General features: G+C 44.0%; 1 protein-coding gene across 1 annotated transcript in view; it reads right to left on the bottom strand.

Moving 5' to 3' along the window:
* Nucleotides 1–14,774, bottom strand: part of uts2r2 (urotensin-2 receptor 2) — a 45,644-nt gene extending 30,870 nt beyond the window's left edge. Inside the window, exons 1-6 of the mRNA XM_041858673.1 lie at nt 14,567–14,774; nt 13,851–14,077; nt 13,032–13,107; nt 12,874–12,916; nt 8,800–8,864; nt 7,177–7,233 (exon numbers count right to left, since the gene is read on the bottom strand). Of these exons, the coding sequence (XP_041714607.1) occupies nt 7,177–7,233; nt 8,800–8,864; nt 12,874–12,916; nt 13,032–13,107; nt 13,851–14,077; nt 14,567–14,634 (536 nt within the window). The 5' untranslated portion in view covers nt 14,635–14,774. The remainder of the gene's footprint in view (nt 1–7,176; nt 7,234–8,799; nt 8,865–12,873; nt 12,917–13,031; nt 13,108–13,850; nt 14,078–14,566) is intronic.
* Between the last annotated feature and the right edge of the window lie 10 nt (nt 14,775–14,784).

Genomic DNA, 14,784 nt, shown 5'->3' with positions numbered 1-14,784 from the left:
TACCACATTTGGTCCAGTCATTCAATGCGATGGCCTTTACCACATTTGGTCCAGTCATTCAATGCGATGGCCTTTACCACATTTGTGCCGTTATCGTTATGCACACTTGCTGCTCCTCATTCAGGGTTTGCACTAGTTACCACAGTCACAAAGTCAAAATTGCCTTATCGTAGAAATTCATGAAAACAAACATTTGCTTTTTGGTCTTAATTTAAAGTCAGGGTTAGGCATAAAGTTAGGAGTTAAGCTTAGGATTAGGTTTAAAATCACATTTTAAAAAGATACATTTAAGAAATAGGTGGGGTTTATGACTTTGTGGCTGTGGTAAGTAGTGACAACCCCTCATTCAGGCCCCCAGGCTAAAGCTTCTCTCAACCCCAGAGTGATTTTTTCTCCCGTCTGATCTCCGAGGAAATAGCCTATGATGTTTGCAAGCGCTGACCTTTCAGTTGAAACTACTCATCAAATGTAGGGCTTGGTTGTTCTACTAGACCAAAGGTCTGTTGTAGTTGCGTAATAATCAACACGTGTGAGCTCTGTTTCAACTTCTCCCTTAATTTTGTTATACAGTTTTGGGAGGGTCCAGCTTGTTAATCATCTTCAGTTTGTTTATCATCTTCTTGAAGCCATTTTTGCTGACAGTGTAAATAGGAATTATGTCTTTGGCTATGTGATAGATAGGTGATAGCCTCAGTGATTCGTAGGGTGTTACACTTTAAAAACGCATTGGCAATTGCGCATTGGCTTGCGACTCAAACAGGTTTACGTCGGCTCTCCCGAATCATTCCCATATAAGCAGAATGATGTCGGGGTGTAAATGCCACTCATTGTCTCCCTCGAGACATGAGGTCTCCTCCTTCGTTGAGGCCTCCTGTAGCTCAGTTGGTAGAGCATGGCGCTTGCAACGGCAGGGTTGTGGGTTCGATTCCCACGGGGGGCCAGTATGAAAAATGTATGCACTCACTAACTGTAAGTCGCTCTGGATAAGAGCGTCTGCTAAATGACTAAAATGTAAAATGTTGAGACCCCCCGGGATATGACGGGCTGTCAATGAGAAGGCACCCATGCGCCCACAACCATAGTCTCTCTGCCAGCTGGTGGAGCGTAAGAGACCTGACCCCTCCTTGGCGATTGATGTATGACATTGTTGTTCGGTTGTCTGACCAGACCAACACATCGCGGCCCTGAAGCATATGAGCGAAATGTTGTAGAACTAACAGCACCGTCTTTAGCTCTAGGAGATTGATGTGGTGGTCTCCACTGCTCGAGTCTGGCACATCCCCCCCATCCAGTCTGTATAGACTGGAAAGTGAGAGGAGACTCTCCCCATCAGGACTCTGTGTGTGAGTATACACAGGTCTCTCCAATGGTTCAGGTCCGCTCTGAGGCTGTTGGGAATGACTAACAGCCAGTGAGGTGACGCGCAGGGTCTAAGCGCAGCCGGGCAAACCATCGTTGTAGCGTGTGTATGTGTAGCAACCCCAACGGGACTAGTGTGGGCTGACGACATGATTCCCAACAGTATGACACTGAAAGTGTCGTTACCGTGCGCCTTGGATGGAACCGGTATGAGAGCTGAGAGGAGGGCCTGAGATTCGTGCCAACATTACTGTGATGTTGACTCTTATTCAGAGGGGTTGGGTTAAATGCGGAAGACACATTTCGGTTGAATGCATTCAGTTGTGCAACTGACTAGGTATCCCCTTTCCCTAGCTGGAGCCCCAAGTAGACAATCTGCTGAGCTGGCCATGGCGGGCTCTTTTCACAATTCACTGCAAAACCTAGACGCGTGAGATGCATCACCAGTCTCATCGTGTGTGTGATTGCCAGGTTTACTGACTGGGAAGAACCAACAGGTCATCTAAATAAGCCAGGACCCTGACTCCTTGATGACGCAATGGCTCTATAGCTGCTTCCACACATTTGGAAAAGGTCAGAGGGGCCAGAGAGTAACCGAATGGCACTCTCATGTATCGCCTAGAAGGCGAAACTGAGAAACTTCCTGTGACGCGGTGTCACCGGCACATGAAAGTATGCATCCTTCAGGTCTATACTCGTGCAAAAGTCGTTTGGGTGGATACATTCCATCAGATGTTTTGTCGTGAGCTTGCGAAAGGGCTGTTTGGCCACACTCTTGTTCAGGGTGCGCAGGTCCAAGATGGGCCTCACCCCTCCTGTCTTTTTTTGAAACCAGGAAATTGGGCGATTAAAACCCTGTTTCTCTATTCTGGGCGAACCCCTGTGACCGCCTCCTTTGCCAGTAATTGCACGCAGCTGGGGAGCGTTTATTAGAAAATTGTCTGAATTCCTCTATGGCCCTGTCCGCCACTGGCCACCGGTTGTAACACGGTGGCACAGCCCAAGGCGGGCCCTTTGTGAAAGGGAGAGGAAACACAGTCAGGCTCTGTGGAATCTGGTGGCGCCGTTACGATGGTTACGTGCGTAATGGCAGTAAGGGCTTCAACTGATAGCAGAGGCAGGCTCAGGCTGTGGCCCTGTACGTGGGCCAAAGCTAATCCCTGCTGCCTGCTCCAAAGGGGGCTGGTAGTGGGTCGGAGCCCTCATTGTCACATGCGCCGTCTTCTCTGATGAGCACTGGACACGTGAGCCAGAGATATGAATGTCTGACATTACACGCCTGAAAAGGGCCAATACACCTCTGGACAGAGAGTGAGAGAGAGGAGCAACCTGAGAGATCATATGTTTGTCATGGAAAAGGTGATCCTTTGTGGAAAAGGGGCTCCTCCAACAGGAGCGTGGGGGATGATGGAGGTAAAACTGGTCAGAGTCTGTTCCCCCATCTGCTCCCCCGCTTTGTGTCAAACGCGGCGTCGCGTCAACTGGCGGCGCAGCGGTATCTGGGACAGCAGGAGTGTTGGTTGGAGCTGCCGCCTGGCTCGGTACCGGGCTGTAGACCCCGGTCTCTGAGATGAGGAGGATGACAAGATGGCCGTCGATGCTGTAAGGCTGACGTCGCCAAGAGCAGATGTTTGGTCAGCTGCTTCCTCCACTCCTCCGATTTCCCAAAGTGCTCCATCGCCTCCACCACAGCAGCTCCGAAGAGCCTTCTTGGAGATAGGTGTGTTGAGCAACTCGTTCCTCTCTGGCTCCTTCATGGCAGTGAGAGAGAGCCACAGGTGCTGGTGAGCCACAGGTGCTCAGGAAATCCAAGCCACTTCATGCGCACGATGGTGCACGCAGACGCACGGAGCCGGTTTGGTCAGCATGTTAGAGAGGGAGAGCCAGTCGACTCCTCCAAGTAGTCGTCGTAATCGCAAGGAGCAGGGCCAGCGTTATGGGCGGGTCTTACAGGGTCCGGCACGCCCTACCGTACCTCCTTGCCTGTCCAAATAAAATATTGAAATATTTATCATTTATTTGACCGAGACGCACACCGACAGAAAGACGAATCAATCTCAGATAAAGCATCCGAGCAAGCAAAACAGCGCCCATGTGTCTCAGTATGTGTAGACAATGTATCGGATGCTGTCTGGACCAAAAGGGTATGACATGTCAAACTATTTTTGGCCAGACTGCATCAGATACATGGGCTATATATAGTAAGACAGAGGGGCGCTGTTTCGCTCACTTGGATTCTTTCTCCGGTGACAGAGTTTCTCCGAAGCGAGTGGGCTCACTCTCGCCTAAATCGGTCCAGAATAAGCCCAATGCGTATGTATGGGCATAATATGCAGACATAAGCTTGTCGCCTGCCTTCCCGCCTTTGGGACAACGACTCCAATTGTTAGGGTGGAGACATTAGCATCTCGTCATTATATACAGATCTCTGGTTTCAGCCTCTTGCGAATTTAAAAAAACAAATCACAAGTGTGTAGGCCTATTTGGGAATCCAGCAATTTGGGCAGCCTGCGTGGCAATATGTCTAGCTGATTGAGTTGCGGCTATCAGTGAAAAGCATCTAAGATATGTGTGAAGATAATGTGTCTTGAGTTTAAATTAAACTGTTGCAACAAGACAAAGGGTGTGTGGCAAAGATATGGCGTGTCTCTCTCCAGAATGCGTATACACAGCTCTTCAGAATGCGCTCAGCTGTCTCCCGCCAATTCTTGCCCATTCATTGTTTCATTGTGTGAATTGTTTTCCCTTTGATGGTTTATATTTTTATCAATTCCACATTACATATATCACCAGTAGGCCTCGTAAATGTACTGTTAATCCCTCATCATTTGTATACATAACTTTCTATTAATGCATTTATTATTTAAAGTCATTTACCATTCTCGGAGTGGAAACGTTGTTTGCAGAGTTCACAACCTGCTACAATTGTGAGAAACAAGTTTTAGTTTATTTCATAACCATTACGAGTTTTGTCAATCTTTTCATTGTCTTTTGTTTGGAGTGCTCCGTGAGCAATGAGCATGTGTCTGGTTTCTCTGTCCTGAAAACGTTGAGGGAGCACGCGTGCCTGAGCATGCATAGAAGTAGGCTTACCTGGCCTGCTGCATGTAAATGTAGGAAAGGGCCCATTTGGCAATGTCTGATTGTCTTAACTCAACAAGTCCACAACTAATAAGCTGAGATTCTCAGTCATTATTTCTTCACCTCACACATTGTAAACAAAGCCTGTTTTTTTAACATACATTGAAAATGATAGTTCCTCAGTATTTGAAAAATCTTTCCAACACTCCCGGCCTCGATAATCACCAAGCCTCTGTGTGAAACAACAAAATATCATGATCCCATATATCCTGTAGAAAGGTCATAAAAAAACAGCTGTCTCTCCCGAGTTCACCAGCTTGGACACTGAGGGCCCGAACCCCCAGCGTACTCATGACGACGTAGGATGACTTGATATCCTACAGTGAGGGGAAAAAAGTATTTGATCCCCTGCTGATTTTGTAAGTTTGCCCACTGACAAAGACAAGATCAGTCTATAATTTTAATGGTAGGTTTATTTGAACAGTGAGACAGATTAACAAAAAAAAAATCCAGGTAAACGCATGTCAAAAATGTTATAAATAGATTTGCATTTTAATGAGGGAAATAAGTATTTGACTCCTCTGCAAAACATGACTTAGTACTTGGTGGCAAAACCCTTGTTGGCAATCACAGAGGTCAGACATTTCTTGTAGTTGGCCACCAGGTTTGCACACATCTCAGGAGGGATTTTGTTCCACTCCTCTTTGTAGATCTTCTCCAAGTCATTAAGGTTTCGAGACTGACGTTTGGCAACTCGAACCTTCAGCTCCCTCTACAGATTTTCTATGGGATTAAGGTCTGGAGACTGGCTAGGCCACTCCAGGACCTTAATGTGCTTCTTCCTGAGCCACTCCTTTGTCGCCTTGGCCGTGTGTTTTGGGTCATTGTCATGCTGGAATACCCATCCACGACCCATTTTCAATGCCCTGGCTGAGGGAAGGAGGTTCTCACCCAAGATTTGACGGTACATGGCCCCGTCTATCGTCCCCTTGATGCGGTGAAGTTGTCCTGTCCCCTCAGGGGGACCTTGCGGGCGCTGCAGGATTTCAGTCCTTCACGGCGTAGTGTGTTACCAATTGTTTTCTTGGTGACTATGGTCCCAGCTGCCTTGAGATCATTGACAAGATCCTCCCGTGTAGTTCTGGGCTGATTCCTCACCGTTCTCATGATCATTGCAACTCCACGAGGTGAGATCTTGTATGGAGCCCCAGGCCGAGGGAGATTGATAGTTATTTTGTGTTTCTTCCATTTGCGAATAATCGCACCAACTGTTGTCACCTTCTCACCAAGCTGCTAGGCGATAGTCTTGTAGCCCATTCCAGCCTTGTGTAGGTCTACAATCTTGTCCCTGACATCCTTGGAGAGCTCTTTGGTCTTGGCCATTGTGGAGAGTTTGGAATCTGATTGATTGATTGCTTCTGTGGACAGGTGTCTTTTATACAGGTAACAAACTGAGATTAGGAGCACTCCCTTTTAAGAGTGTGCTCCTAATCTCAGCTCGTTACCTGTATAAAAGACACCTGGGAGCCAGAAATCTTTCTGATTGAGAGGGGGTCAAATACTTATTTCCCTCATTAAAATGCAAATTAATTAATAACATTTTTGACATGCATTTTTCTGGATTTTTTGTTGTTGTTATTCTGTCTCTCACTGTTCAAATAAACCTACCATTAAAATTATAGACTGTTCATTTCTTTGTCAGTGGGCAAACATACAAAATCAGCAGGGGATGAAATACTTTTTTCCCTCACTGTACGACGGTTTCGTCAACTTATTTTCTTCGTAGGTTCTTTAGCTTCTTCAAGTCGTGCTGAAAATAACTGGGAGGCTGATTGAGGGAAGTAGCCTCAACATACACTGAGTATACTCTTTCCATGACATAGACTGACCAGGTGAATCGAGGTGAAAGCTATGATCCCTTATTGATGTCAATTGTTAAATCCACTTCAATCAGTGTAGATGAATGGGAGGAGACAGGTTAAAGAAGGATTTTAAGCCTTGAGACAATTGAGACATGGATTGTGTATGTGTGCCATTCAGAGGGTGAATGGGCAAGACAAAAGATTTAAGTGCCTTTGAACGGGGTATGGTTGTAGGTGCCAGGCGCACTGGTTTGTATCAAGAACTGCAACGCTGCTGGGTTGTTCACGCTCAACAATTTCCCGTGTGTATCAAGAATGGTTCGCCACCCAAAGGACATCCAGCCAACTTGACACAACTGTGGGAAGCATTGGAGTCAACATGGGCCAGCATCCCTGTGGAACGCTTTCGACACCTTGCAGAATCCATTAGGAATTAAACGGAATCCAAAGGAAGGTGTTCCTAATGTTTGCTATACTCAGTGTATAGGGGCACCTGTACTCTCATAGTCTGAAGGTGCGTGCATAATTAATTTTCTCAGGCGATGCTGCCTCTGCAGCTGAGTAAACCAATAGGGGCGGAGCTCTACGATATATAACTCTGCGCTCTAAGCGGGGACGGTTGTGATTGGCCAGTATATGTATGCCATGCGAGAGAGCCCGCTTGTGATTGGTCAGCATCCTCTGTGCATGTAGAGAAAGACTGAACGGAGTCTAGCGCATCTCATTCGAAGAGGTACCGTAGTTTAGTTGTTGTTGTATTAATGGAGTGTTAAAGAAAGGAGAATATGGATATTGCACATGTCAATATCGCAATTTCGATCTGAATTTGATTAATCATGCAGCCCTAAAAACACACACACAAGCACACACCTACCTGTAGAGGCGGAAGTCCTCTTCAGAGAATACATCTGTTATCTGCTCCCCAAAGTACCTGTCATCAGCCACGCAGGCAGAGAGAACAGAACAGAACCAGGCTATTAGCATACATTACCATCCAGCAACCCACAGACAGCACAGTGCACTGCACAATTACCCAAGAGGCCACGACACGGCAGCTTTCCAAACAGGGCAAGATAAAGAAGCAGGTGGATTGCAGGAGATGCCACTGTTATGGAAGCCTGATAGAGCGAGTGAGTGAGGGTTATATTAATGGTTCAGTTAGTTAGTAGTGTAGCCATAGAAATATAATCTAGATTATATTTCTATGAGTGTAGCAGCCAGCTGCACCAGGGTTGTATAGCTGGGGGAGGGCAAATGAGACAGAGTTTTACAGTCAGAGTAGGGCTAGGCAATATGGCCAAAATATCATTTCACAATATTTTTCAAATTTTTGATGGTATGGTGGTATTTGATGGTATTTTAAGTTTCAGAAAATTCAAAGTTCTTAATATGTTTTATGAGTAGTGAATGACCCTAGAATGGCAACAAATGAATGGGCTTCTCTGTTCTAATAGTTTTACACTCAACCAAACTAGGACAAAACTGACAGTGAAGTAGTCAAATTTGTAGAACTTTGCGTTTATTTAGCATTGTATCAAAATACCTTTATATACGGTATTGTAAAAATCCATAGATCCGGTAAAGAGCCATGGAAACACATGGGAGAAAGACGCCGTGGGGGAAAGATGCCGAATCTCCTCATTGCCCCCCAGCAGAAATGTGCCTATACAATTAGGCTACTGTTTGTGTGTATTTTACACTATGTTGAGGTAAAAAAACTGAGTATAATGCTTGTATGGGTGTCAACCCCAATACATGTTCATGTCATCGTTACCAATTAACTGCATTGCAGTTAAAAAACGACTTTGACTACCACCACCGATTTCTGTACGCTAGCTATGCTACCAGCTTATACGAACGGGAGTTAGCATTTATCAGTCACTTCTTCTAAACCTGAAAAGTAACAACTTCTAAATGTTATGGAGCGAAAAGAGCCAAATACTGTATATCCAAATCGGACTTTAGTGACCACATTGTGGGCCTGTTAGAATACATCAATCGTTACGGATTTTACAAATATCCACTTTTTTAGAGCAGATGTATTTAATGTACGCCAATCCGGCGTCCTTCTTCTATTCCCCAATGTCTGCGTTCCATTGACCTCTTTACCGCATCTATACCGGTATGTGGATCCATACCGGTATACCCGGGAGTTCTGTGGAGGAGACGGCATGCCTAATGAAGAGCTCTGGGCCTTTCTACTATCTGACTGACGTTTCTCCCTGCCTGTCTGTATCGTCGATGCTCCCTCTGCTCAAGCTACTGACTGCCTTTCCGAACTGCTTCAAGACATCTGAAGTTGTGGAAGATGATCAACCATGAACTGCCAGATCTATACATTTGTTTTTGTTTTCAAAGTGACTTTGAAATTCTTGTTTGTAATGAAAAAAGTGCTATATAAATTATGATTATTACTATTATGAGTTTAAAAGGGAAAAGACACTGGATCAGAGAGCGAGCGAGATAGAGAGAGAGAGAACTGTTCACTCCTCCTCACCTGTAGATGTTGACAAACTGCTTCCCCATCGACAGAGCCCCAGAGTGCAGGTCGAGGATGGAAGCCTGGAGGCCAGAAAAATTAGAATAAGAAAACACGCAAATTATTAGAACTCATTTCAGTCTACTTCTCTGCCCTTTACTTGTCATTGTTGTTTATTGGTTTATTCTGATCCCAATTAGCTTTTGCCGAAGCAGCAGCTATTCTTCCTGGGGTCCACAAAAAACATGACAAGTAACAAAACACTGATACACTGATAGACAAGGACAGTCACACAAAATGAAAATACAATGATATACAGTGGGGGAAAATCACATTGTAGGATTTTTTATGAATTTATTTGCAAATTATGGTGGAAAATAAGTATTTGGTCAATAACAAAAGTTTCTCAATACTTTGTTATATACCCTTTGTTGGCAATGACACAGGTCAAACGTTTTCTGTAAGTCTTCACAAGGTTTTCACACACTGTTGCTGGTATTTTGGCCCATTCCTCCATGCAGATCTCCTCTAGAGAGTGATGTTTTGGGGCTGTCGCTGGGCAACACAGACTTTGAACTCCCTCCAAAGATGTTCTATGGGGTTGAGATCTGGAGACTGGCTAGGCCACTCCAGGACCTTGAAATGCTTCTTACGAAGCCACTCCTTCGTTGCCCGGGCGGTGTGTTTGGGATCATTGTCATGCTGAAAGACCCAGCCACGTTTCATCTTCAATGTCTTTGCTGATGGAAGGAGGTTTTCACTCAAAATCTCACGATACATGGCCCCATTCATTCTTTCCTTTACACGGATCAGTCGTCCTGGTCCCTTTGCAGAAAAACAGCCCCAAAGCATGATGTTTACACCCCCATGCTTCACAGTAGGTATGGTGTTCTTCGGATGCAACTCAGCATTCTTTGTCCTCCAAACACGACGAGTTTAGTTTTTACCAAAAAGTTCTATTTTTGGTTTCATCTGACCATATGACATTCTCCCAATCCTCTTCTGGATCATCCAAATGCACTCTAGCAAACTTCAGACGGGCCTGGACATGTACTGGCTTAAGCAGGGGGACACGTCTGGCACTGCAGGATTTGAGTCCCTGGCGGCGTAGTGTGTTACTGATGGTAGGCTTTGTTACTTTGGTCCCAGCTCTCTGCAGGTCATTCACTAGGTCCCCCCGTGTGGTTCTGGGATTTTTGCTCACCGTTCTTGTGATCATTTTGACCCCACGGGGTGAGATCTTGCGTGGAGCCCCAGATCGAGGGAGATTATCAGTGGTATTGTATGTCTTCCATTTCCTAATAATTGCTCCCACAGTTGATTTCTTCAAACCAAGCTGCTTACCTATTGCAGATTCAGTCTTCCCAGCCTGGTGCAGGTCTACAATTTTGTTTCTGGTGTCCTTTGACAGCTCTTTGGTCTTGGCCATAGTGGAGTTTGGAGTGTGACTTTTTGAGGTTGTGGACAGGTGTCTTTTATACTGATAACATGTTCAAACAGGTGCCATTAATACAGGTAACGAGTGGAGGACAGAGGAGCCTCTTAAAGAAGAAGTTACAGGTCTGTGAGAGCCAGAAATCTTGCTTGTTTGTAGGTGACCAAATACTTATTTTCCACCATAATTTGCAAATAAACTCATTAAAAATCCTACAATGTGATTTTCAGGATTTTTTTTTCTCAATTTGTCTGTCATAGTTGACGTGTACCTATGATGATTACAGGCCTCTCATCTTTTTAAGTGGGAGAACTTGCACAATTGGTGGCTGACTAAATACTTTTTTTCCCCACTGTACAAAAAAATTAATAATAATAATAGTACAAACAATACAACAACAAAAGATAGTGTGTTGGAGTGTGTGTGCATGTTTGTCCCCTCACAGTCCCGCCAGTCCATGAAATGTTGTTGTTTGATCTTTTTTTTTTTAAAGGTAATTTTGCTGTTTGCTTCCATGCGATCTTGGCTCTGTATAATACTGTGCGTTGCCGTAAATTCGTTTTGGACTTGGGGAGTGTGAAGAGACCCCTGGTGGCATGTCTTGTGGGGTATGTATGGGTGTCTGAGCTAAATATCATTTAAAATAGGCAGACAATCTGGAATTTTCTTTACAGTAAAACTAGAAGAGAAGCAGTTAATCTCTCGTCAACCCTCAACCAGGAAAGACTGGCATGCATGTTGTTGATGTTAGTTCTGTATATGCAGTTTTGAGCCAGCTGCAGCTTTGCTAGGTATTTCTTTGCTGCACTTGACCATATTACCAGACAGTAATCAAGATGGGACAAGACCAGAGCCTGAACAACTAGTACAGTAGATGTGTCAAAAACGCAGAACATATTTTTATAACAGACATACCCCATCCCATCTTCACAACAACTTTGTCAATAAGACTTGACCATGATAATTGACCATCCAATGTTATACCTAGGAGTTTAGCTTCCTCAACTTGGTCAATGGTCACACCCTTTATACACAACTCCAACTGTTTAGGTCTTAGAGAATGTTTTGAACCAAATACAATGCTTTTAGTTTTAGATGTATTTAAGACCACTTCATTATTAATCACCCATTCTGATCCTGACTGTATTTAGAATTTCAGTGAGCTCACTGGCTTTGGGTGCTGACATTCTAATTCTGTGTAAGACCAGTGGCAAATAATTTGTAAAAATAGAGAAGAGTAAGGGCCCAAGGCAATTGCCCTGAGGGACACCGCACTGTACATATCTGATGTTAGAGTAGCTTCCATTGAAGAACACTCTGGGTTCTATTGGATAAAGAACTCTCCAACCATGTGATGGCAGATGATGTAAAGCCATAGCAAGTGAGTTTCTTCAATAACAATTTATTATCAATAACATCAAAGGATGCACTGAAATCTAACAATAAAGCGCCAACTATCGTCTTATTATCCATTTATTTTAACAAATTGTCTGTCATCGGAGTCAGTGCAGTACAAGTTGAGTGCCCTTCTCTATATGCATGCTGAAAGTCAGTAGTTTCAATGTTTAAAATAGCATTGTATTTGGTCAAACACAATTCTCTACCCCCAGCAAACTGATTGGGTGGCTGTTAGAGCCAGCAAAGGGTGCTTTACTCTTTTTAGGCAGTGGAATTACCTTAGCTTCCTTCCACGCCTGTGGACACACACACTCCTTTAGGATTTGGTTAAAGATATAGCAAATAGGGGTGGCAATAGTCTGCTACCATTCTCAATACTTTCCCATCAAAGTTGTCTATCCTGGTGGCCTATCATTATTGATGGATAATAATAGTTTTTCCACCTCTCCCACACGAACTTTACCAAATTCAAAACAGCAATCCTTCTCTTTCATATTAGATCTTACACACAAAAATACAATGTTTCACTGCTGTCATTTCACTTCTGAGTTTTTCCATTTTACTAGTGAAATAGTAATTGAAATGATAGCCAATATCGAAAGGGTTTTTAGGCTACACTTTTAGGGTATGGCAGTATCCCGGGTCAGATAGTAGCGGTTCCAGCAACTGAGGCTAACCACGTCGCGGGATACAAATTAAACAGCTGTCTGCTACCCAGGGATACTATGCTCTCTCTTAGCCTGTAAATAAATCATGTTTCTTTTTTCAGATGTCCCCCGTTGCTTCCACTCCCCTCACTACAGTCTCTTACATTACATACATATACATTTTGCAGACGCTCTTATCCAGAGCGACTTACAGTTAGTGAGTGCATACATTTTCATACTGGCCCCCCGTGGGAAACGAACCCACAACCCTGGCGTTGCAAGCGCCATGCTCTACCAACTGAGCTACATAAACAATCACTTATTATGGCTGTGGACAAGGCCTACAGGAGATGGAGGGAAGAAAGGACGGAGAGGGGTCAACCAAGCAGCCATGTACAATAGCATTACACACTAACTGTATCAGCCCATCTGAACTGAACTTTGGATGTTGTACCCATAGGAATTAGAATTTAATAGGATCTCTATTGTAGTACCACCCTGACCTCTACTGGAGACAGAGGGAAGATACAACTGAAGTCTGAGCAACATTCTTCATCCTAGCTTTTGGTCCTCTTTAAGTTCAAATATTTGTTACTAAAAGTAGATACTCACCCCTCCATCTGAACCAGCTAGAGCCAGACCCCTCTCTGCCAACCTGCAGGAGTAGAGAAATAAGTTAAGTTAGAGAAAAGGAAAGAGATGTGTGTGGGGGGGGCAGGGGGTTGGAGCTAGAGACAGAGAAGAAAGAGAGATAGTATAGAATCCCTCACCTCCTGAGGGCCATGGCCTCCTCCCTGGTCACCGAGTTGTCTGTGATGGCTCGGCCACATGTTTGGGGAGTGCATCCTGGGAAAAACAGTATCTCAGATCAGCTGCAACATGACAGTAGAAACTTCAGCCTGCCTGCTCACCTTTGTCCAAATCACCACTAGAGGGCAGCCAATGCACAGGAATGGCAGAGCAGTTAGGTAATAATAATAATAATAATAATAATATAGGACAGTGGACACCAGCGGTGAATTCAGTTCGCTTGAACATTTGCTATGTTGCAGAGCGGTTTGTACTGAATTACACATTCGTTCAGTACAGCATAGTTTCCGTTCAATTGAATGCTCCAGAACGTAAAAACGTATTGAACGCAGCCCAGCCCTATACACTATGAAAGACCCACCTACTTCCTGGATCATGTCCTATACTGTTTTGAATGGGATTCAAGATTATAATTGACTTCTATCCAATGCCTTTTATAAAGGTTTTCGATTATGAAAAAGCAATGTAAAACGTTCATGAAATGCATCAGGTAAAAGTAAATTAATCCACGAATACAAATATAATTTGACATATATCTTAAATGACCACGTTTTCATGAATTTGATCATATAATCTTAAAACTCATTCAAAAACAGTATGAGACATGATCCCGGAAGTAGGCGGGACTTTCATAGCGTATTCCCCAACTAGGGCAAGGAAGTGTGCAGGCTTTTATTCTAACTGTGCACTAATGCATCTAATTCAAGTAAACTCTTTATATGGCATGCATAACTCACAGATTGTTGCTTTAAGACAAATCTGTGTTGTTTTAAACCCACCTGGGTAGCGTTTGTAGTTCTCATAGTCCTCAGAACAATCCACAGTGTAGACCCTTGGCTGAGCAATCACCTCGGCCTGTCTGACCAGGGTCTCTGTGGTGTAAGGGTCCCCTGAGGCCAGGTAGAGCCAGGTGAGGGTTCCCACCACAGCAAGGGCCGCCACCACCACTACTAGCAGAGAGCCACGGGACCCCCGCCATGCTGACGCCTGCCTCAGAGCATTACCCCTGGGAGAGGACAGGAGAGAGGAAGTTTGGTTTGATTATCCTGGAGTGAAACGAGAAGAGAAAAAAAAGACTCCCCTCTTTCCCTCTCCCACCCTTTCTTATTCACACACACACACACACTATATATATATATATATATATATATATATATATATATATATACACACAATTCTGCCGACCGAATAGCCAATAAAATTAACTTTACCTCGGTGCCGAACCGAACCATAAACCTACTTGCTCTCTAGAAAGTTGAGTAAACAATACTTTCCTGGGGATATTTTGTCTCAAATTTTGAACAGCTAAAGAACAAACCGCACAGACAACCGGTAGAGTAAGTTCAAATGTAATTTTATTCAATATTCTGGCTTGTAAGGAACATTTACACGATTTTGCACTCCAATGTTTCAGGATGTATATATACCAATTAATTGTGTATTACTACAGCCTGTTTAATCAGACTACCCTGGCCATGCATGTCGTTAACGTTACCTTTTGATCTTTTTCTCAATCCCGTTGGCGTCTGGGATTTTCGAATTTCCTCGCCGTTGTATCGTCATTGTATAATGCAAAGCCTTTTTCAGTGGACATTCATAAAGATTTATAGCTAGCTACTTCTTTTCATGCAGAAATAGTAGAGGATTTCAGATTACCTTTACCACTACTCGACATTGCTTCCTGGTCAATGCGTAACAGTCCCTCTGGTTGGC

Source organism: Coregonus clupeaformis, chromosome 31, assembly GCF_020615455.1.
Source record: "Coregonus clupeaformis isolate EN_2021a chromosome 31, ASM2061545v1, whole genome shotgun sequence".
In the NCBI taxonomy this organism is placed as follows: domain Eukaryota; kingdom Metazoa; phylum Chordata; class Actinopteri; order Salmoniformes; family Salmonidae; genus Coregonus; species Coregonus clupeaformis.
The sequence above is the reverse complement of the archived record's forward strand: the minus strand, read 5'-3'. Positions and strand labels throughout refer to the sequence as shown.